This window comes from Quercus lobata, chromosome 4 (assembly GCF_001633185.2).
Source record: "Quercus lobata isolate SW786 chromosome 4, ValleyOak3.0 Primary Assembly, whole genome shotgun sequence".
Classification (NCBI taxonomy): Eukaryota; Viridiplantae; Streptophyta; class Magnoliopsida; order Fagales; family Fagaceae; genus Quercus; species Quercus lobata.
Window position 1 is genome coordinate 78,256,823 of NC_044907.1, and position 18,924 is coordinate 78,275,746.

Consider the following 18,924-nt stretch of genomic DNA (forward strand, 5'->3'; position numbering starts at 1 on the left):
ATCTAAGATGTGTTTAATGCTTCAAGGAACAAGGTTTCAAGTTCAAGTGTTAAAATCATGAAAGTCTTTCCAAAAATCAAATGAAGAAGTGCTGGATTTTAAAGCTCGATAGCTAGTATCTATCGAGGCTTAAAAAGCTATTTTAGCCTGAGGCCCAACAACTGCTCAATAGATAGGGTATTTGTCGAGGTTTATGAAAATCAATTTTCCAAATTTGATTTCACTCTAATCCGTGAATAGATGTTTGGGCTTTCTTTTCTCATAACCCTAAACATATATAAGGATTGTTTTATGGGCCATCACAGCTAATGCAACTGAATGAAAAGGTTTTTCACAAGCATATTGTGAACTGGAGACATATGCCCTAATTCATCTTTCTATTCAAGAAGTTGCTATGTTTGTACACCATAGGGTTTTGTAATCAAGGAGCTTCGTGATCTTCATCGTGTGATGAATTGAAGAACTTTGCAGCCAACATTCCTTCTCAAGTTGGTGATTAAGTCGCGTACTGGTATCCGCACATCTATTGGTTAGTCACGTATTGGGAGCCGTGCATTAAAAAGAGAGATTGTCACTACAAAACAAGTCCAATTGGGTACTGGGGTAAGGGTTTAACCGTAGGTTGGTATAAGGTACTGCAATTCTTTTACTTGTAACCGCTTGTTGTGATAATAGTGGATTCTCGGGAGTGGTGACCTTAAAATCACCTGGTGGGGTTTTTGCTGAGTTGGTTTTCCCCATTTGTAAACAAATTACCGTGTTAATTTATTTTCCGCTGCATATTTAGTTATTTGGTGATTTGTTTGTGCTACCACATATATTTTATGTTAATCTGTTTAATTAATCAACTTGGCTAATTAATTGGTTAATTCATCAAAAGGGGTCAATACATTCTTGGCTTATCAGTAAAAGTGGTGAACCTTCTTATATCAACAAAGAAGGGCTCAGCTTCGAAGTCTACCAAGCTCAATTCTGCCAAGAAGGGTGGAGATGCCTTTGAATATGCTATTTCAACCCTCTCGAGTGATCGGGAGGTCCAATCACTAGATGATGGAATACTCCTTACTCAGTCGGTGCAACCACAAAGCAAGGCTTAATGGTCCAAAGGCCTGCCGTCTTGTCTGGTATCCCTGGTCGGATGGTAGAAGTTGGATCATCTTTGGAAGATGTGATAGTGTTCACAAAGAACTCTTTGGGACAGAGCCAAATAATGCAAGCCAGATCAGGCTCCTCGTCTTCTAGTTCCTTGAAAGGTTCTAGCATAATAACCTCACCTGGAGCTGGAAAAGTGGTCCTAATATGGGGAATAGATATCCCTGAAGTGGCACACTTCTTTTTCTTACCTCTGGAAGCTTGAAAGAGTTCTTCATGAGTGGGTTCATACCCCAAACCAAATCTTTCTTTGTTATCTGAGAGTTCAATGAGAGCAGGGCTCCCATGTCCTACGGTTCCAAGGCCTTGACCTAATTTGTACCTAAACTTAAGAATTTCCTTTGCGACCATCAAAACTACTGCGGGCCAGCCAAACTTAGGCTCTAAAGCATTGTGAATCATGGAAACTAGCTCGAATCTATGGAAGGACACTTCTAGAAAAGCATTAGCATCGATGTAGACAATATATGTGTAAGGTTGAATTTATTCAATCATGTGTTGGCTTTATTTCGTGCCAAATTTACTTGTATTTTAGCAATTAGATAGGTGGGAACTATGTAAGGGTAGCGTGTGAGAGAGTGTGAAGAAAACTCAAGACGTGTGCACTTAAAGGAGTCTCGCGATTGGATCTTGTGACTAGTTCGCGACTGACAAGTCACCAAAGTGGCACATGTGTGAAGCATGCAGGGAACTGAAGGGTCACGACAGCTGGAGCACTACAGGACAAAATGTACAATCTAGCCAGGCCATTAGCTCACGACTCAAACTTGCCATTCGTTCCAGTCGCGAGGCCAAGTCGCCAAAATACCCTGTTTGGATGAAAACTGACTTTTACATTCCTCACGTACCCTACTATAAATACCCTTATACCCATGAAATGTAGAGAGCTTCCAGAGAGAATTTTGAGAGAGAAACCTAGAAAAAAACAAGATTGACTCATCCACAATCTTTATCATTTAATTTTCCAAATTCCTCTACTCTCACCCTCTTCATTGACATATCCTTGAGAGGTACATTTGCCAAATCCTTATCTCAACATACTCATATCAGTGAAGAGGTATTTTGGTGCTTGGGAAGCAGTTTGGAGATGACCAATTTACTTGGTTGATGCAATGGGCTTATTGCGGGATTTGGGAAGTTAAAGAAGACAAGGTTAGGTGTACTACTGTTGGAGCAAGAAGCTTGAAGGGCTTAGGTGCATTTGGTAGATTAGGCTTGAAAGGTCTTCTGCTATTCATATATTCCAACTTTATTCTTTAGTGGATCATTAGACCGCTTGGAGGGCGACAGAGAGGTTTTTGGTCGAGTTCTTCAGTTTCCTCTTCAATAACACGTGTTGGTGTTATCTTTATGTTTGCATCTCTCTTCCCTTACTCTTTACCTTTTAATTGCTGTTGTGTTTGTGATTAATTATGGTTTAGAGTGTTTTACCAATTTGGATATAGCTTATATTCATCATTCCACACATATATTATTTATGTATAAGCTTGTGTTGGAATTGTTAAAATTGGGGGTTTAAACAATCATTGGTGTTTTACACACTAATTGAACTTTCAAGATGTCTCATGGAAGGTAGTCATGAGCTCTTCAGCTATAATAGTCATCAATTGATTCTCAGATATGAACTTGAGTCTTTGATGAAGGGCAGACGTGACTGCACGTGCTACATATAACCATGGCCTCCCAAAAAGCATATTGTATTGAGTGTCCACTTTAATCACTTGGAAGTTGACCATGAAGGATTTTGGGCCGATCTCAATCATTAGCTTAATTTTGCCTTGCACTTCACAATGTGTGCCGTCAAAGGCTTTGATGATCATGGTGCTAGGCCGAATAAGAGACATATCCACTTTTAGGCACTCTAGAGTGGCCATCGGGCAGAAATTCAAGGCTAATCCATTGTCGATTAATACCCTTGTGACAATCATGTCTTCACATTTAACCACAATGTGCATGGCCAAGATATGATCTCTTCCTTCTGGAGGTAACTCATCATCTGAAAAGAAGACTTGGTTGGTGGCCAACACCAATGATACCATACCCTCGAAGGAGGAGTCTGAGCTACAAATTTGTTTAACTACTGAATCACACTATAATTGGCCTTTTTAGATGGTTTTCAAGAATTCCTCGGCATCCTTAGTGATGACCCTATTCCTAACTGGCTCGGTCGTGCCCTTGCCAATCTCTTTCCTCTTTTTTTCTAGTTCTTCAGGAGTATAACATCGACCACTCCAAGTAAGTCCGGATAGACCTGAAGAGATATTTGAGCAAACCTCTTCCTTTCCAATTCAGGTGGAGATCAAAGTCACATCGTACTTCCATGGAACACGATGGCTATCTTTGTAGGGGAAGGGCTTTAGCATGTGGATGACCAAGCCTTCTTGAGTCTGCATATTTGGTGCTAGGGAGAACATCTTCGAATTGATGATGACTGGACTAGGCAGAGCCGCTTCTAACTTTTAGGCTGGGAGCCCCAGAAATTCCTTGGATAAGCTTTGGCAAAACTAAAGGATTGAAACCTTGAATAGCGAGGACAACAAGGGTTCCCTTCTAGAAAAATCCTGGAGATGGCTCGGCAATCCTAAGCAAAGATAAAATTGAAGGTGCCAAACCTTCAATGGCTGGCATGGTTTGTTCTTTCTTTGGAGTTGGCACTCCTAAATCCACAGGTGATTCTGTAATCTCTTCGATAATGAGTGAAGTCAAAGGAGATGGTTTCCTCATCCCTAGAGGAACCCTACAAAGGCGCTCTTGTAAGTACTCGTCCTAGACATAGCGTTATGGCTAGTTCCTGCTTGGGTATTTGAAGGGCATGGGCTAGTTGCCATGCAATCACTCCTCCATTTGACCTCTCTTTCAATCTAGATAATGCCACGGTCGGCTAAGCTCTGAACTTGTGCCCTAAGCACTCTACAATCAAATAGGGCATGCCAGTCCCATTGCCACAGAATGAGCAAATTTCCCAGTCAAATCCTAGTGCTCCTATGTTCTCTAGAACAATGTGACTTTCTTGGGCTAGAGCCTGCAACATGGCTTTCCAAGGGAATGAGGGGGATGAGAAATCTGGGATCCTCTCCTCCACTGTAGAGATAGTGTTCACGTTCCCTTCCGGATAAGGAGGCAAGGGATTGGTGATGACATTCGGCCCGGTTGTGTTGTCCAACTGTACTAGCTTGTAGTCGATGAGATCTTAAACTCGATGTCTCAAATGAACGCATTCTTCCAAGGTGTGCCCTACGGCCCCTAAATGTTGCTCACATTTCTTGGATGGGTCAAAACCAGGCAGAAGAGGACTGTCTCTAGGTTTTGCAAATATTGGAGTCACTAGCTTCTTCTCCAATAGATAAACATATTGGAGCTTTTATGATGTATAAATTTAAATTTAAATAATTTTTATTACTGGAAATTTTTTTGAAAAAATAAATCTTGTTTAATATGTCATTACATTAATCAAGCAAGTGAATTTGTCAATTATTATAATTTAATATATAAGGGAAATGTCAGTTTTTCTTTTTCTTTTTTAATTTTTAATTTTTATGGAAACCGAAACTTACATTTAATATTAACATGTGAATGACTAAACTGACATACTTGAAAAGTTAAAGGACCAGTTTGACAGTTTGACATATAGGTCAAAAGTTAGGTACCAACATGATAATTGAACATTTTTTTTGTCCCCTTGCGAGCTAATGCATACAAAGGTTTTAAGGTTTTTTATTTTCTATATTTATTTTAAATAAATTTATCATCATCTTGCAGACTTTAAGCTTATTTTAGAACGTTTGAACGTGTGTATTTTCCATAGAAAGGAGAGATAGTTGAGTCAGTACCAGGCTTGAACCTTTCTGCCAAAGTATCCCAGGCCTTTTTAGCCTCTCTAATCTTCCCTATAAGAGGAAATTTGTTTGAGTCACACGATTCCCTGATCAAATATAAAGCCAATGCATTCTTCTTGCTCCATGCCATAAAAGCAATTTCATCACCTTCAGGCATAGGAGGTTTGGTGGTTGCTTCAACAATGTCCCAAAGATCTTTGTCCATAAAATATGCTTTCAGCCGATTGGTCCAAGCCACATAACTTTCTTCAGAAGCTGAAAGAATAGCAGCAATTAAACTCTTCAAAATACCCTAATCGTATAGGCTATAACTATTTTACATTTCAATCAATCTTGCCCTAAGTTTTTACTTGATCTTAGCTTCTCCTCATATTTAATACTGAAAATCTTCATAATATAATTTAGCGAACTATTTTTATACATGAACAAAAGGTTTTGAATTAAAATGACAAATTAAAGTTAGGGAATATTTTAAAACATGGAGTAAAGGTTAGGAAACAAATTGATATGTAAATCTTATATATATATGAAGGACAAACTGATATGTAAATTAGGACTCTTTTTTGGTAAGTTTATCATATCTTCCACACCCTATATAGGACAAAATGGGCTTCTGCCCTTTTCAGACAAATTAATTAGCCTTTTGCCATTCTTTTCAAACTAAATAGAGAAATGCCCCTCTTTTGAAACTCGACTTTTTCAAAATCGAGTTAAGCCCTATAGTGACGTTTTCAAGGACCTATAGTGACGTTTCTAAGGATCTATAGTGGCGTTTTGTAACTTGATATCCATAAAATTGAGTTATAGGCAATTTTATTGCTTATAACTTGATTTCATGGATATCAAGTTATAAAACGTCACTATAGGTTCTTAAAACGTCACTATAGGTCTTTAAAAACGTCACTATAGGGTTCCAGAATTTTTTTTTTTTTTTTTAACTCGATTTTGAGAAAGTCGAGTTTCAAAATAGGGGTTTTTGCTTATTTAGTTCGGGAAGAAGGGCAAAAGGCTAATATTTGCCCGAAAAGAGCAGAAGCCCATTTTGTCCCCTTATATATGTATGCCTCTTTTCCGTATAAAATGTTTGAATTTGTGCATTTGTGAGAGAGAGAGAGAGAGAGAGAGAGAGAGAGAGAGAGAGAGAGAGAGAGAGAGAGAGAGAGAGAGAGAGAGAGAGAGAGAGAGAGAGAGAGAGCTTCATAAACATTTTTGGGGATGCAACATATTTCTTCCAATGTATTTTGGCCGAAGTAATCAGACTAATCACAAAACATATGTGTTGCCCCAACATATTTCTTCCAATGTATTTTGGCCGAAGTAATCAGACTAATCACAAAACATATGTGTTGCCCGCATGAAATCTGGATCATGTGCAAAGCCATGATATTCTTCTGGGTCCATGCCTTAGAAGCAGTTTCATCATTTTCTGATTTAGGAGCTTTGTTGGTAGCTTTAACAATGTCCCAAAGATCATGAACCACTCAATTGAATACTCCAAACAAAATAATTGTCTCCGTCAAGAACTTCACTAACTGCTGCACTCCTTGAGGCAGAACTTGTTTCCATCTTTAATCTGTCAAATATATGTAAATGGTGTTAGGACTTTGGTAACAAGTTGGGTTGGATGAATTTGGGTATAATCCGTTTTTAATATTGTACTAGTTCAATATTTCACACACATACACACGTACACACAAAACTGTATACAACTGTCAAATATAAACCTGAAAAAAAATTTCTAATGGTCTAGTAAATATATAAAGAAACAAGAAAATTAAATCAATCATAAAAATTTTATCAAAAAAATAATAATCATAAAAATAACTAAATATATAAAAATTTAAGAATATAAGATAACATTCAAGACAAGGGAAAAATAATAGTTGTAAAGAAAAGCTATAATATGAATTCATAAAAAATGCATATTAGAATTATTTAAAAATTATTGTGAAAATATTGTAGACTTATTTAAAAATTATTGTGAAAATATTGTAGACGTGACATTACTCTTAAGTAAAACACTATAATTTTGGCCAAGAGTCTCAAATTAGATTAATTTTGTTTTAATTATTCTTCCAATTTAAAACTAATTCAAGCTCATTCTATAAAAGGAATTGATATTATTTATCCCACTTTAAAACTTTCCATGTGTGATTTTAAATTGAACACAAAGTGAAACAGTCAATTTTTATTCATACAAAACTACTTCTAATCCATATTTAAAGCAGCTTACACTTGAAACTACTTCAAAAATTATTTAAACCACTTTACAACCCATTTGAAAATAATTCAAATTCTCTTACTAGAACTTACTAACTCATGCATAAACTTCAATTAAAATTTTCATATAAATATTTTTGTTTTTTTGAGAAACAAATATGCATATACATAAGGGAGAGGAAATGTAATTCCAACACAAAATCCAAAAATGAAATTCGATGATATCAAACTTGTATGAATATTTCATATGCAAGTGTGTTTAATTATAGTTAATTTTACTTGCATTCGTGCATATAAAGGCGATTAAAAGCTAGTAATAATAAGTCAGCATACGAACCTGAACTAAGCTGAACTCCTGCTCGAAGAGGACTGGTTTGATGGACAAAATGGGCTTCTGCCCTTTTCGGGCAAATTAATTAGCCTTTTGCCCTTCTTCTCAAACTAATTAGAGAAATGTCCCTCTTTTAAAACTCGACTTTCTCAAAATCGAGTTAAAAAAAAAAAAAAAATTCTGGATCCCTATAGTGACGTTTTTAAGGACCTATAACTCGATTTCATGGATATCAAGTTACAAAATGTCACTATAGGTCTTTAAAAACGTCACTATAGAGCTTAACTCGATTTTGAAAAAGTCGAGTTTCAAAAGAGGGGCATTTCCCTATTTAGTTTGGGAAGAAGGGCAAAAGGCTAATTAATTTGCCCGAAAAGGGTAGAAGCCCATTTTGTCCCTGGTTTGATTGTGGTCAAGAAATTTTTTCTGGCCAACCAAAATATAAAATAAGGGAATGTGAGAACTGTGGTTATCGAAAACTGTGGATTTAATAACAAAGAAGCAATGATTCAGTATTTCACACCTTTGTTTAGTTTTTTTTTTTTTTTTTTTTTTTTTTTTTTTTTTTTTTTTTTTTTTTCCAGTAAATTTAAAAACACAATTTCGCATACTGATAAAGATAAAAGAGATTGATCACAAAAGATAAGCTGACGGTTTATAAGTGACGGGATCGACTGAGCCGTCAGCCCCCATTTAATGACTGTCGACGTGCAAGGGTTGCAGGGAGAATCATCGAAGAGGCATCCTAAGGCTGACGAGATCATAATACTGAAGGGATTCTGAAGCTGACGGGATCAAGACTGAAGGCATAATGTAAGCTGATGGTATTAGTCAAAGAATGCTTGCTAACCATGTTTGCGTGTATAAGGAAATGACTTGCCCTCCACGTTTTGAGAAACCTAAGAGGGATTCCTATATGGAAAGGATTCCACGAAATAGGGCCAAGAAGACTCCTATAAGGAAAAAACTTCTACTCCGAGGAAAATGGGTCAACCCCTACTACTATAAAAACCCAAGCATCCTCACGAACCAAGGTACGCATAATTTACCCTCTTTAGCACCCTAGAGTTGTGAGAATAGTTCTGACTTGACCTTCGGAGAGTATTTGGCCGGCACCACACCGGTGCTCTCTGCTAGGTCATTTCTTTTTGCTGTGCAGGTGTTGTTTGGAGCGCGCGAGGACCGTGTGGCTTACTAGTGATATTTTTGGCATCATCAGTTACTATTAATGTAGCTCTGTTGTAATTAGAATACTTAATGTTCCCTTAAATAATGGTATGTCGATGTAATGTTCCTCCAATAAAATTTTGGCACGTCCGTTTACAAATTACAAGTTGGGGGAAAAGATTGTTAAAGATTTTCTATCTTTAGAGTTTAGTTGGCCATAGGAATTTAATTGTCACCAAATATCTTAATTCTTTACTTGTGTGACTAGGTTTGGATCAGTCTTTAACTCTCTCTCTCTCTCTCCTTTTTTTTTTTTCAACTCAATTCTTTACTTTTCTAAGTTCCAACACTACTCAGACAAGTAAAGAATCAAGGCTTTAGCGGATTCTCAAAAAAAAAAAAAAAAATAATAATAATAAAATTTTTTTTAAAAAAAATCAAGGCTTTAGCCTTAAGTTTAATGAACTGATACTTAGAGCATCCGCAGCTGGGCATGGATATGCCAAATGTAAGATGGGTTTAGCATAAAAACCCCAAAAACACCCAGCATTTGGACTTGTAAACATTCAGAATTGTAAAAATTTTTACAATTGTGCTACAGTAGCATCTTATTAGTAAGATGCTACTGTAGCAGAATCTTATTTCTAAAAATTATTTTTTAATTGTCTCTCTCCTCTCTCTCTCCCAATATTTCCTTTTCTTTTCTCTATCTTCCTTCTCTCTCATTTAGCTTTCCTCTCTTCAGACTCAACCCCATAGCCACCACACCATGGCTTGACCCACTGTCACCGGCCATGGCAAGCCACCACCTAGTCATTATTTCTCTTCTCCTTCTCATTGCAGATCAGTGTGGTGGTGTGGAGTTCGGCGTTTGGGGTTTGGCGTAGTGATCGGTGTTTGGGTGTGGTGTGGAGATTGGCGTTGGGCGTAGAGATAGGCGTTGGGCGTGGGATGTGGACATCGCCGTTGGGCATGGAAATCGCCGTTGGGCATGGAAATCGCCGTTGGGTGTGGGATGTGGAGATCGCCGTTGGGCATGGAGATCATGGGATGTGGAGATCGGCGCAGAGATCGGTTTATGGGTTTTGTTCATTTATGGTGCGAGTTGTTCATTTATGGGTTTGATTTTGCTGGGTTTTTGTTGGTCATTTGTGGGTTTTGTTTTGGCGGAGGTGGGGTGATGGGCAGTGAAGCAGGGGTAGTTTGTTTGAGTTTTGTAGCCTTTTTGGACGGTAGAGGTGGTGGTGGTTTCAGTGGAAGAGAGACAGAGGCCTTTTTGGACGGTGGAGGTGGTGGTGGTTTCAGTGGAAGAGAGACAGAGGAAGAGAGTTAAAAATCAGAGAGAGGAGAGAGAAGGGAGAGAATAGATATGGATTTGGGATATATTATTTTAAAGAGTAGAATAGGAAAATAGAAGTTGGGATGTTGGGTATGTTGTAAAATTGTATGGTATAATTGATAAAGTTGCTTTTTGGGATGGTAAAATAGGATAGGATGGGATTTTCGGCTGCGGATGCTCTTAGCCATACAATTATATTTTCCTGTGGTTTCTATATTAAGGAAAGTATATTCCATTCCTTTTAATCTAATTTCTATATTGAAGAAGCTACGTTCCCATTGCTATTGCTTTATAACTAGTCGTTAAAGCACAGAAAAAAATGTCAGAAAGTTTCTTGGTTCCTTACTTTTCTGGCTAGGCTTGGATCAGTCTTAGTTGGAGGAACTTCTACTTTTCCCTTTAATTTCCTGCGTTTTGCTTTACATTCCTACTATTGTACGTTTTCTATCTTATGAGTAAGCTATATTTCCATTTCTCAACTCTAGTGGAGTTAAAAATTTAACTTTTTAGCTCCACCAAAAGTTACTTTATCTATTTTACCTATACACATGTTACAGCAGTGGATCTATTTTAGCTTGCAACACAATAAAATAATATAAACATCACAATAAAATAATATATCTACTACAATAAACAACAATCACAACTACCCGTAATCGTTAACGCTGCCACTACCACCGCCACCGCCGCTGCCGCCAACTCTTCCATCGTCAACACTTCCACCACCGACACCACATGATAGAATAATATATTCTTTACAATAAACAATAATCATAGCCATTGCCACCACCGCTACCACAACCGCCACCATCAAAAAAATTATTTTTTTTCTCACCAATATTAGATAGTAATAACCTGCTACTTAAAATTTATTGCAAAAATATTATGATAACACTTCTTAATTTTAATTTCTTATTATTCTTTATTTTATTTTTCCTATTATCTTATTTTTTTTTCATCTAAATACATGTTTCTTTTTTTTTTCTTTTTTTTCCTCTTTGTTTTTCTCCTCCACACACGTAGTCCTCTTATCTCATCCACCCTCAGCCACACCTTTTAACTTTCAACCATTTCTTATTTTTTATTGTTTTATCTTTTTGTTACTTTTTCTTCTCACCTCCTTCTCCATTTATCAACTGTTCTCTCTTTATTTCTCTGTCCAAGACACAAGCTTCAATTCCGCTCAGCCCAACTAAAGCAATGCCACTAGGTCCACCACCACGCCTCTATCAACCTCTGGTTCTTTTTTTTTTTTTTGGTTGGTTCAAAGGAAAGAATTGCAGAAGAAACCATTTTGGCCGTGGGTTTTGCTGATGTTTGCTTTTTTTTTTTTTTTTTTTTTTCCTGGTAGTGGTGGGTTTGATGAGTGTGGGTGTGGTTGAGTTTGTGATTAATGTGGTGGTGGTGGTGGTGGGGGTTGTCGTGGTGGTGGAGGTGGTGATTGATATTGATGGTAATGGGTTTGATGAGTGTGGGTATGGTTGGATTTGTGACTGATGTGGTGGTGGGGGTGGTAGGGATTGCCGTGCTCGGAGTTGGGTAAATTTTTAGATTTAGCTTCACTTCTGCAGCAAGATTTTTGTGTTTGTGGAGCTAAATTTTAGCAATATAGCAATATGCCTTCACTGTTGTGAGTGCTCTGAGTAAGCTATATTTCCATTTCTCAACTCTATAATGCATGAAAAGCTATAACAAAAAATATTTATATACCATACATATTTAATTAAAAATATATATATAAATAAAAGTCAAATTAGAGAGTCTGCATTTGTTAGCAGAAGAACAAGAACTTAGGCATGGTATCTATCTACATGTACGACATGTACTAGAAGTCATGTGAGTATCATTTATACCGTAACAATCTTTTACATGTACGGAAAGTTGTGTGAGTACTAGGTTTGCCTTAGACTGTTCCTACCTTTTTAGGATTTCTACTCAGAATATATGTTGTATCTTATGTAACTGTGTACTTATGGTTTATGTTTTTTGTATTCTTGAATATATTTATCCAAAAATAAAAGTGATTAAAACATCGATTAAGTATGTACCAATTAATATTTGAATCAATTTTTAATTGATTAAAAATTTCAGTTAAGCTGTTTAGGGGTCTAAATCATAATTTCCATAGTTATTGGCTATGTACTGGTAAGCACTTACCGGAAAAAAGTTAAGGACTTATTTGGTAATATTGTTCTAGTAACGTTTAAGTGTTGTAGAAATACGTGTAAGTGAAAAATTATTGTAAAAATACGTGTTATATTATTTAGACAACGAAAACTGTTGTTTAAACAATACAACCAAACAAATCTTAAGTATGCTTAAGTTATATAACCTCCTTCGCTAAATAGGACTTATATTTTTCCCAAATTTTACACCATTAGAAAAAAAATTAATAAAAAGTTAAAGGCTTTTTATTTTATATATTTAAATATAGAAAAAGAAAGCTGGTCAATCACTTAGTGGTGAAGCTAGAAAATTTTTCACGGACCAAGTAAAATATATACAAAAACTTTTAAATTAAAGATAATATTTAATTTATACATAAAACACACAAACATAAAAGATACAAACATCTTTCTCAAAAAAAATAAATAAATAAAAGATACAAACATATATATAACTTATGCAGTTTGTCACACACAAACATGGTTTGAATTTATTATATATATATATATATATTAAAAGTTATGAAACATATAAAACTTAATCAATTTGAAATTATTTAAATAATAAATGTCACTTTATGTGCTTATACATATGCTATCAATAAGATATAAACTATAGAAGCCCTTATTTTATTTTATTTTTTTCATTTTTCATAAATAACAAGTGCAATAAGGATTTTTAACTTCTAACCACAAAATCTAGAATTACCATTTATTCTATTAATAAAAGAATCAAATTATAGTGTCCATATCTCTAATTCTTCAAATATAAATATTGAAAAAAATATATTCTTTTTGAAATTTTTTTTAATTAAATAGATTTAATTATCTATTTTTAAGAATATATATATATATATATATATATTTGAATATGCTTTAATTTAATGAGCTACGGATAATGTAAGAATAATACAAGGAAAAGATAGTGCATTACTCTATGCAGAAAGTTTTTTTAACACCTAACCACGAAAATCTGTGTTGATTCTTTTTTCTCAAAATAAAATGAATAAAAAAATAGAATCTATATCTCTAATTCTTCATGTAAATTAAAATTTTTTTTTTTTTTTTTTTACAGGCATTACATAAGTATTGAACATGTTTTAATTTAATGAGCTACTAACAATAATAGTATGAAAAGATGGCCAAAATGGCCCATTAGTATTAATTTTTGAAATATTTAGCAACAGAGCACTATTTCGGAAATAATTAGGGAAGTACCATTTTTTCCGAAAACGCCGCTATAGGGCCCGAAAACGTCACTATAGGGCTTAAAAAACGCCACTATAGGGCCCCTTGAACCTGTTATGAGGACTTATAAAAAAAATTTTGCAGGAAAACGCCGCTATAGGGCCCAAAAACGTCACTATAGGGCTTAAAAACGCCACTATAGGGCCCCTTGAACCTGTTATGGGACTTATAAAAAAATTTTACAGGAAAACGCCGCTATAGGGCCCGAAAAAGTGGTATTTCCCTAATTATTTCCGAAACAGTGCTTAAAATATTTCAAAAATTAATGCTAATGGGCCATTTTGGCCATGAAAAGATAATGCATTAGTCAAACTTATCTAATTTAGGAACATATATACCTTAAAAGTTGGGAATAAGGTTTGGGCCTGCTTCTGAGTTTGGTGTGGGCTATGGGATTTGGATCGGATCAGGGCTCGTGGACTGTGCTTGAAGCTTGGATCGGCTTTGAACAATGGGCCTCAATTTCGGAGTTTAGGCTTAGGCTTTCTGGCCGAAATTGGGGAGGAGTTTGGTCCTCCTGCCTTTTACTTTTTCTGGGGATTGTTGCTGTGAGAGAGTGAGCGAAGTGAGCTTCCTGTGGGTGTTGGGATGGTTCGTCCATGGTATCATTGGTATGCTTGGGTGGGGAAAAGCTGTTTAGAGTTAATTTTTTTGGTTAATTTGTGAGAGTGCTATGTCTATAATGTGGGTGTTTTGGGAGCTGGGGAGGGTGTTGGAACTGAGAAGGGAAGAGTGTGTGAAGTATGTGTGCTGTATAGGAGAAGAGGGGAAGGACGGACCTGGACGGTTTGGCTGAGAGAGAGAGAGAGAGAGAGAGATTTGTGTTGTGTTTTGAGTGGGGTTTCTGTGTTTGAGAAAGCAAGAGAGATGAGAAATGTGGAGTGAATGACTGTGGGGAAAAGGAGAAAAGTTTGACTACTGGCTAGTGATGAACCCGACACTGAAAATGATGACTTCTTTTTTTTTTGGGTCAAAGAAAATGATGACTTCGGCACTTAAAGCTAAAGCATATTTGAGCAACTGCGTCAAGTGTATAATTTCCGTCTACTTTACCAAAAAAAAGTAAAAAAACACTTCTCTCTTTCTTTTCTTTTTTTTTTTTTTTTTTTTTTTTTTTTTTTTTTTTTTTTTTTTTTTTTTTTTTTTTTTTTTCACGTATCAATCTTTACAAAATATTTATATTAGTTTATCTATTTTAAACATTTATTCAATAAAATATTATTTTTTACACTATCATCTCTTTTAAAGACCCAACACAACCCACCCAGCCACCGTTATCAATCCATTCAACCACCATCATCAAGCAATTAGCCTCCATCATCAACCCACCCAAATACCCATTCACCCAGCCACCACCAGTGAAATCCAAATACTCATTCAACCCAGTTACCATGAATGAAATCCAAATATCCATCCAACCCAGCCACTGTGCAACAAGATCGACACCTCCCATTGTCCGGCCATGGAAGCTACGTCAAAGCCCAAGTGCGTCTAAACCAAATACGCCCATTCAACCCAACTCTGATCGACACCTTCAACCCAGCTCTGATCGACACCCACGATGCATAACCCCACTGATCTGTGGGTCCGACCATGGAAGAGGAAGCTTATGAGATGAGAGAAACAGAGAATTGAGAGGGTTGATGCGGAGAGAGAAAAAAAAATGAGAAAAAGAGAGAGTGAGGTGAGAGTCAGAGGACCGATGAGAGGGAGAGAGAAAAAAATATTAAAATATTATATGCAAAGTTACAGTAATCGTGCATATATGAACAATTAGTGTAACAGTTTTGTATATTTACACACTTTTGCAAATACTGATGTGAGTGTTTTTTTTTTTTTAAATGTGTAAAATTAAACACTTTTTGTATTTTGCAAACATTTGCAACTACTGGTGCGGTTGCTCTTAGCAGCCTCGTTCAAAGTTGCAAACACATTCTGCACTTATACATTTGACTGTGTTCAAAGTGGTAAGCCATGAATTTGGAGCCACATATTAATTTGTAGTGGAAAAATCCAGTCCTTGGACAGGTGAATTTCGGGATCAAGTTTTTGAGTTTCATGTGACATCCCCAGCAACTTCGACTTACTTTTACCACTACTATCAGTTTCTAGCTCCAAATATTAATCTACGCGTGATTTACTATAAAGATCATGCAATAGAAATGCTAGATATTATCGGCCTTTACCCTGATATTGGGTTGAAGGAACTGTATAATATATATGCAACTTAAACAGTTAAACTTGGAGATCAATGGTTTTTCAAATTCAACCACTCCCTTAGAGCTTGCAACCAAAAACCCAATACTCAGTAACACCCCAGATTTTCTATTAATATTTTTGAAAGTTCAAAGTATATCCAAACCTGGAAGAATACTTAAACCAACTTCAAATCATTCAAAAAAATTTTAAAAAAATAAAATAAAATAAAATACCCCGGCACTTTAATTTCATTGCTTCATTTTTTTATTTTTTTATTTTATGTTATTCCATTTACTGTTATATATATATATATATTTATTTTAAAGAAAATTTGCAATCAAAAAGCATTAACAGTTAAGTTTTATAGCTTGGAATAGAAGACTAATAAACAGAAAATTCCGGATACAGACTTGAAATTCAAGCTTTACAGCTCACTCCGAAAGAAAAGCCCAAAAAACCAACCAATAGTTGCAATACAAGTTCGAACTTTTCCACGTTATAGTACCGTGTGTAGTACAAATTTTATTATATTGACGTGTAACCAATAAGACTATTTAAATATTTATTTATAAGATGGTTAGAGTTTACCAATCATATTTATTATTGAATTAGTTTATAAGCATTATGTAAAATCTATAATACATTTAACATTTTCCTTGACAAAATAGTTTTTAATTGTTGAAATAAAAATAATTAGGAGGTAGAAATAGAATAGCCCCCATCCTCAAGTCTTTTCAGGTTTTAATTAGTAACTATTATGGTCAAAATGAGTTGTTGCCCTATTGGTCCCAAAGTTTACTTACTAATTAAGTCCTTTTAGTCCTATTAACTTTTTTTTTTTTTTTTTAATACCAAGTATTTTAACACCCACACAGAGAGAGAAGAGAAGATCTTAAAGAAACTGACAGTGGTGTATATCTAAAATGACCTAATTCTTGGATACACAGCATAGGCTTTAAACCTCTGTAACTCTTACTCATTTTCCAATGTGGGATTAATACACTGTTTTTTTTTTTTTTTTTTATATATATAAATATTAAGTATTTTAACACACACAAGAAGAAGGGAGAAAGTCTTAAAGAAACAATAGTCCTATTAATCCTTGAACTTAAAAAAAAAAAAAAAAAAAAAAATTAGTGCCATTGGTCCATCGTCTACTTCCATTAATTTCTTTACCTTGTGTTTGACGGAGTTATGATATGTCAATTTTTTAGGTGATGTGGTAATTTGTTATTAATTAAGCATCAACACCAACACTCAATTTTAGTTGTCAAATTTTAGTAAGGATATATATCCTTTACTAAAACGGCAAAACCAAATACCACGCCGGCCTCGTTACTGCCGCAAATACAATTGCAAAATCCAAATCTTCCAAAACCGGTTGATTTGTCAAAAGTTGTTTAGTTAGCTTTGGCTGGGATTTTAGTTTTCTTGGTGACTATCTAAGGCTACGTGCTAAATGAATAAAGATACTAACTTCTTGATGGATTTAAAAAATAAAATTGTTCAGTGTTGGCAGTTAATTTGTCAACTGCGATGGGTTCCAGTACATTTGGACTTTCTTAGATTGGTTTTCGGTTTTCCTACGGAGGCAAGCAACGGTTAAAGGGATTTCAGTTGTTTGAAGATTAGGATAAGTTTAATTTGACAATAAGTGTTTGGTAACTCAGATTGTGCTTTAGCTTTGATGTGTAATTTTTGAAAAATAAAAAGGTTGCCACATCAATTAAAAAATTGATACATCATTATTAATTCTATTAGACACATGAAAGAAAGTTAACAGAATTAATGAAGGTACCTATAACACTCATTTTTTAATTTTGGGACCAATAATACTCATTCAAAATATCAGGAGCTAAAAATGTTTTAAATAGGTAAATTTTAGGAATCAACAGTATACTTTGGCCTCAATTTTGTTATTGTTTCCTCTAAAAGAAAATAAAAAATTATGGTCTAAAATAAAACTTGTAACAAAATTTATGGAACAAACATACATTTTAATTTACCTATTAAATTTAACTTCTATTTTTTTATATATACAACGATATATTGCTGAATTTCATCAAAACTTGGAATTCAGACACAAATTATATAATATTGAATAGTTTGTCCTCAAATAGCTTTCCTTATTATCCATGGTAGAAAAGTCTCTTACCAGACTTAACTAGACCTCTCTTTTAATATAGACTTAATTACTAGACTTCTTTTGCTTCAAAAGGTAAAGATCTAAATTCGATATTTACATTGCAAACTTTTCCCAAAAAAGAGATAAAGATTACATATGTGATTTTTTGGATCAGGCATTATACTATCCTTGCACCAAAAAACAAAACAAAAAAAAAACAAAAACAAAATTAGAAAATGAATTTAGATAATAAAAACCGAAAATATATAATGGAGTTACGATTTATTTGATTTAAAGACAAAAGGTCTAAATTGGGAGAAAAAAAACACATGATATCAATCACAAACTGAAAGTTCATCAGTTATCTTTCTAAGAAAAAAAAGAGCTTAGTTTTTGGCCCTACAATTATTAAAGGAACAGTACGCACAATGAAATAGCTTACATCCAAGGCTTCACATTCCTGTCGAAGATTCTTGGTCTATAAGTTGAAGCGACCATGGCAAGAAGAAGGTGAACTTGTTTCCATGCGAATAGGATGACAGAAACAGTAACAAGACAAATGATAGGAATGACCACCCATAAATTTCCGTCTAGAATAATGGAAAGTGAGGTACAAAAGTTGACCATCATGGGTGCTATGGAAAAGATAAGAGATGAAAGGCCTATTATCATTTTTTGGGGTAAGGATATGAGTAAATCTTCCTCTAAATTACGTGATGTGATTGTATGAAACACTAATAGTGATGTTGTGGCAGAAACTAGGAACAGTGCATTGGATAGCATAAAGAGCATAAACACCTTATCCTTTAAGAACATTGGCAAGCTAGTATTTTGATTGTTACCACCTCGAACTGTAATTGCTGCTGCAAACATAGTAATAACAATTAAAATAGCTGGCACTGTGCAAGAAGAGGTTGTCTCATTGATCCAATTTTTTGCCTGATCAACCAAGCCCTTATGGTTCTCTACAAACAAATCTTGAGGTGTAAAACCATCGTCGTTTTCAGCTTCTATTAAGGAAGGACTGACAATGCTCTTCACTTCCTGTGTTTATTAAAAAAAAAAAAAAAACTCACATCACAAAATAGTTTAATATATAAATAAATATTGAACACCTTGTAATTTTGCGTGTTTCATATCCC

The 18,924-nt window shown here is 35.0% G+C and overlaps 1 protein-coding gene across 1 annotated transcript in view; it reads right to left on the minus strand.

The window, feature by feature from the left end:
* Positions 1 to 18,063: 18,063 nt before the first annotated feature.
* Positions 18,064 to 18,924, minus strand: part of LOC115985863 — a 73,262-nt gene continuing 72,401 nt past the window's right edge. Inside the window, exon 2 of the mRNA XM_031108761.1 lies at positions 18,064 to 18,826. Within this exon, the coding sequence (XP_030964621.1) occupies positions 18,221 to 18,826 (606 nt within the window). The 3' untranslated portion in view covers positions 18,064 to 18,220. The remainder of the gene's footprint in view (positions 18,827 to 18,924) is intronic.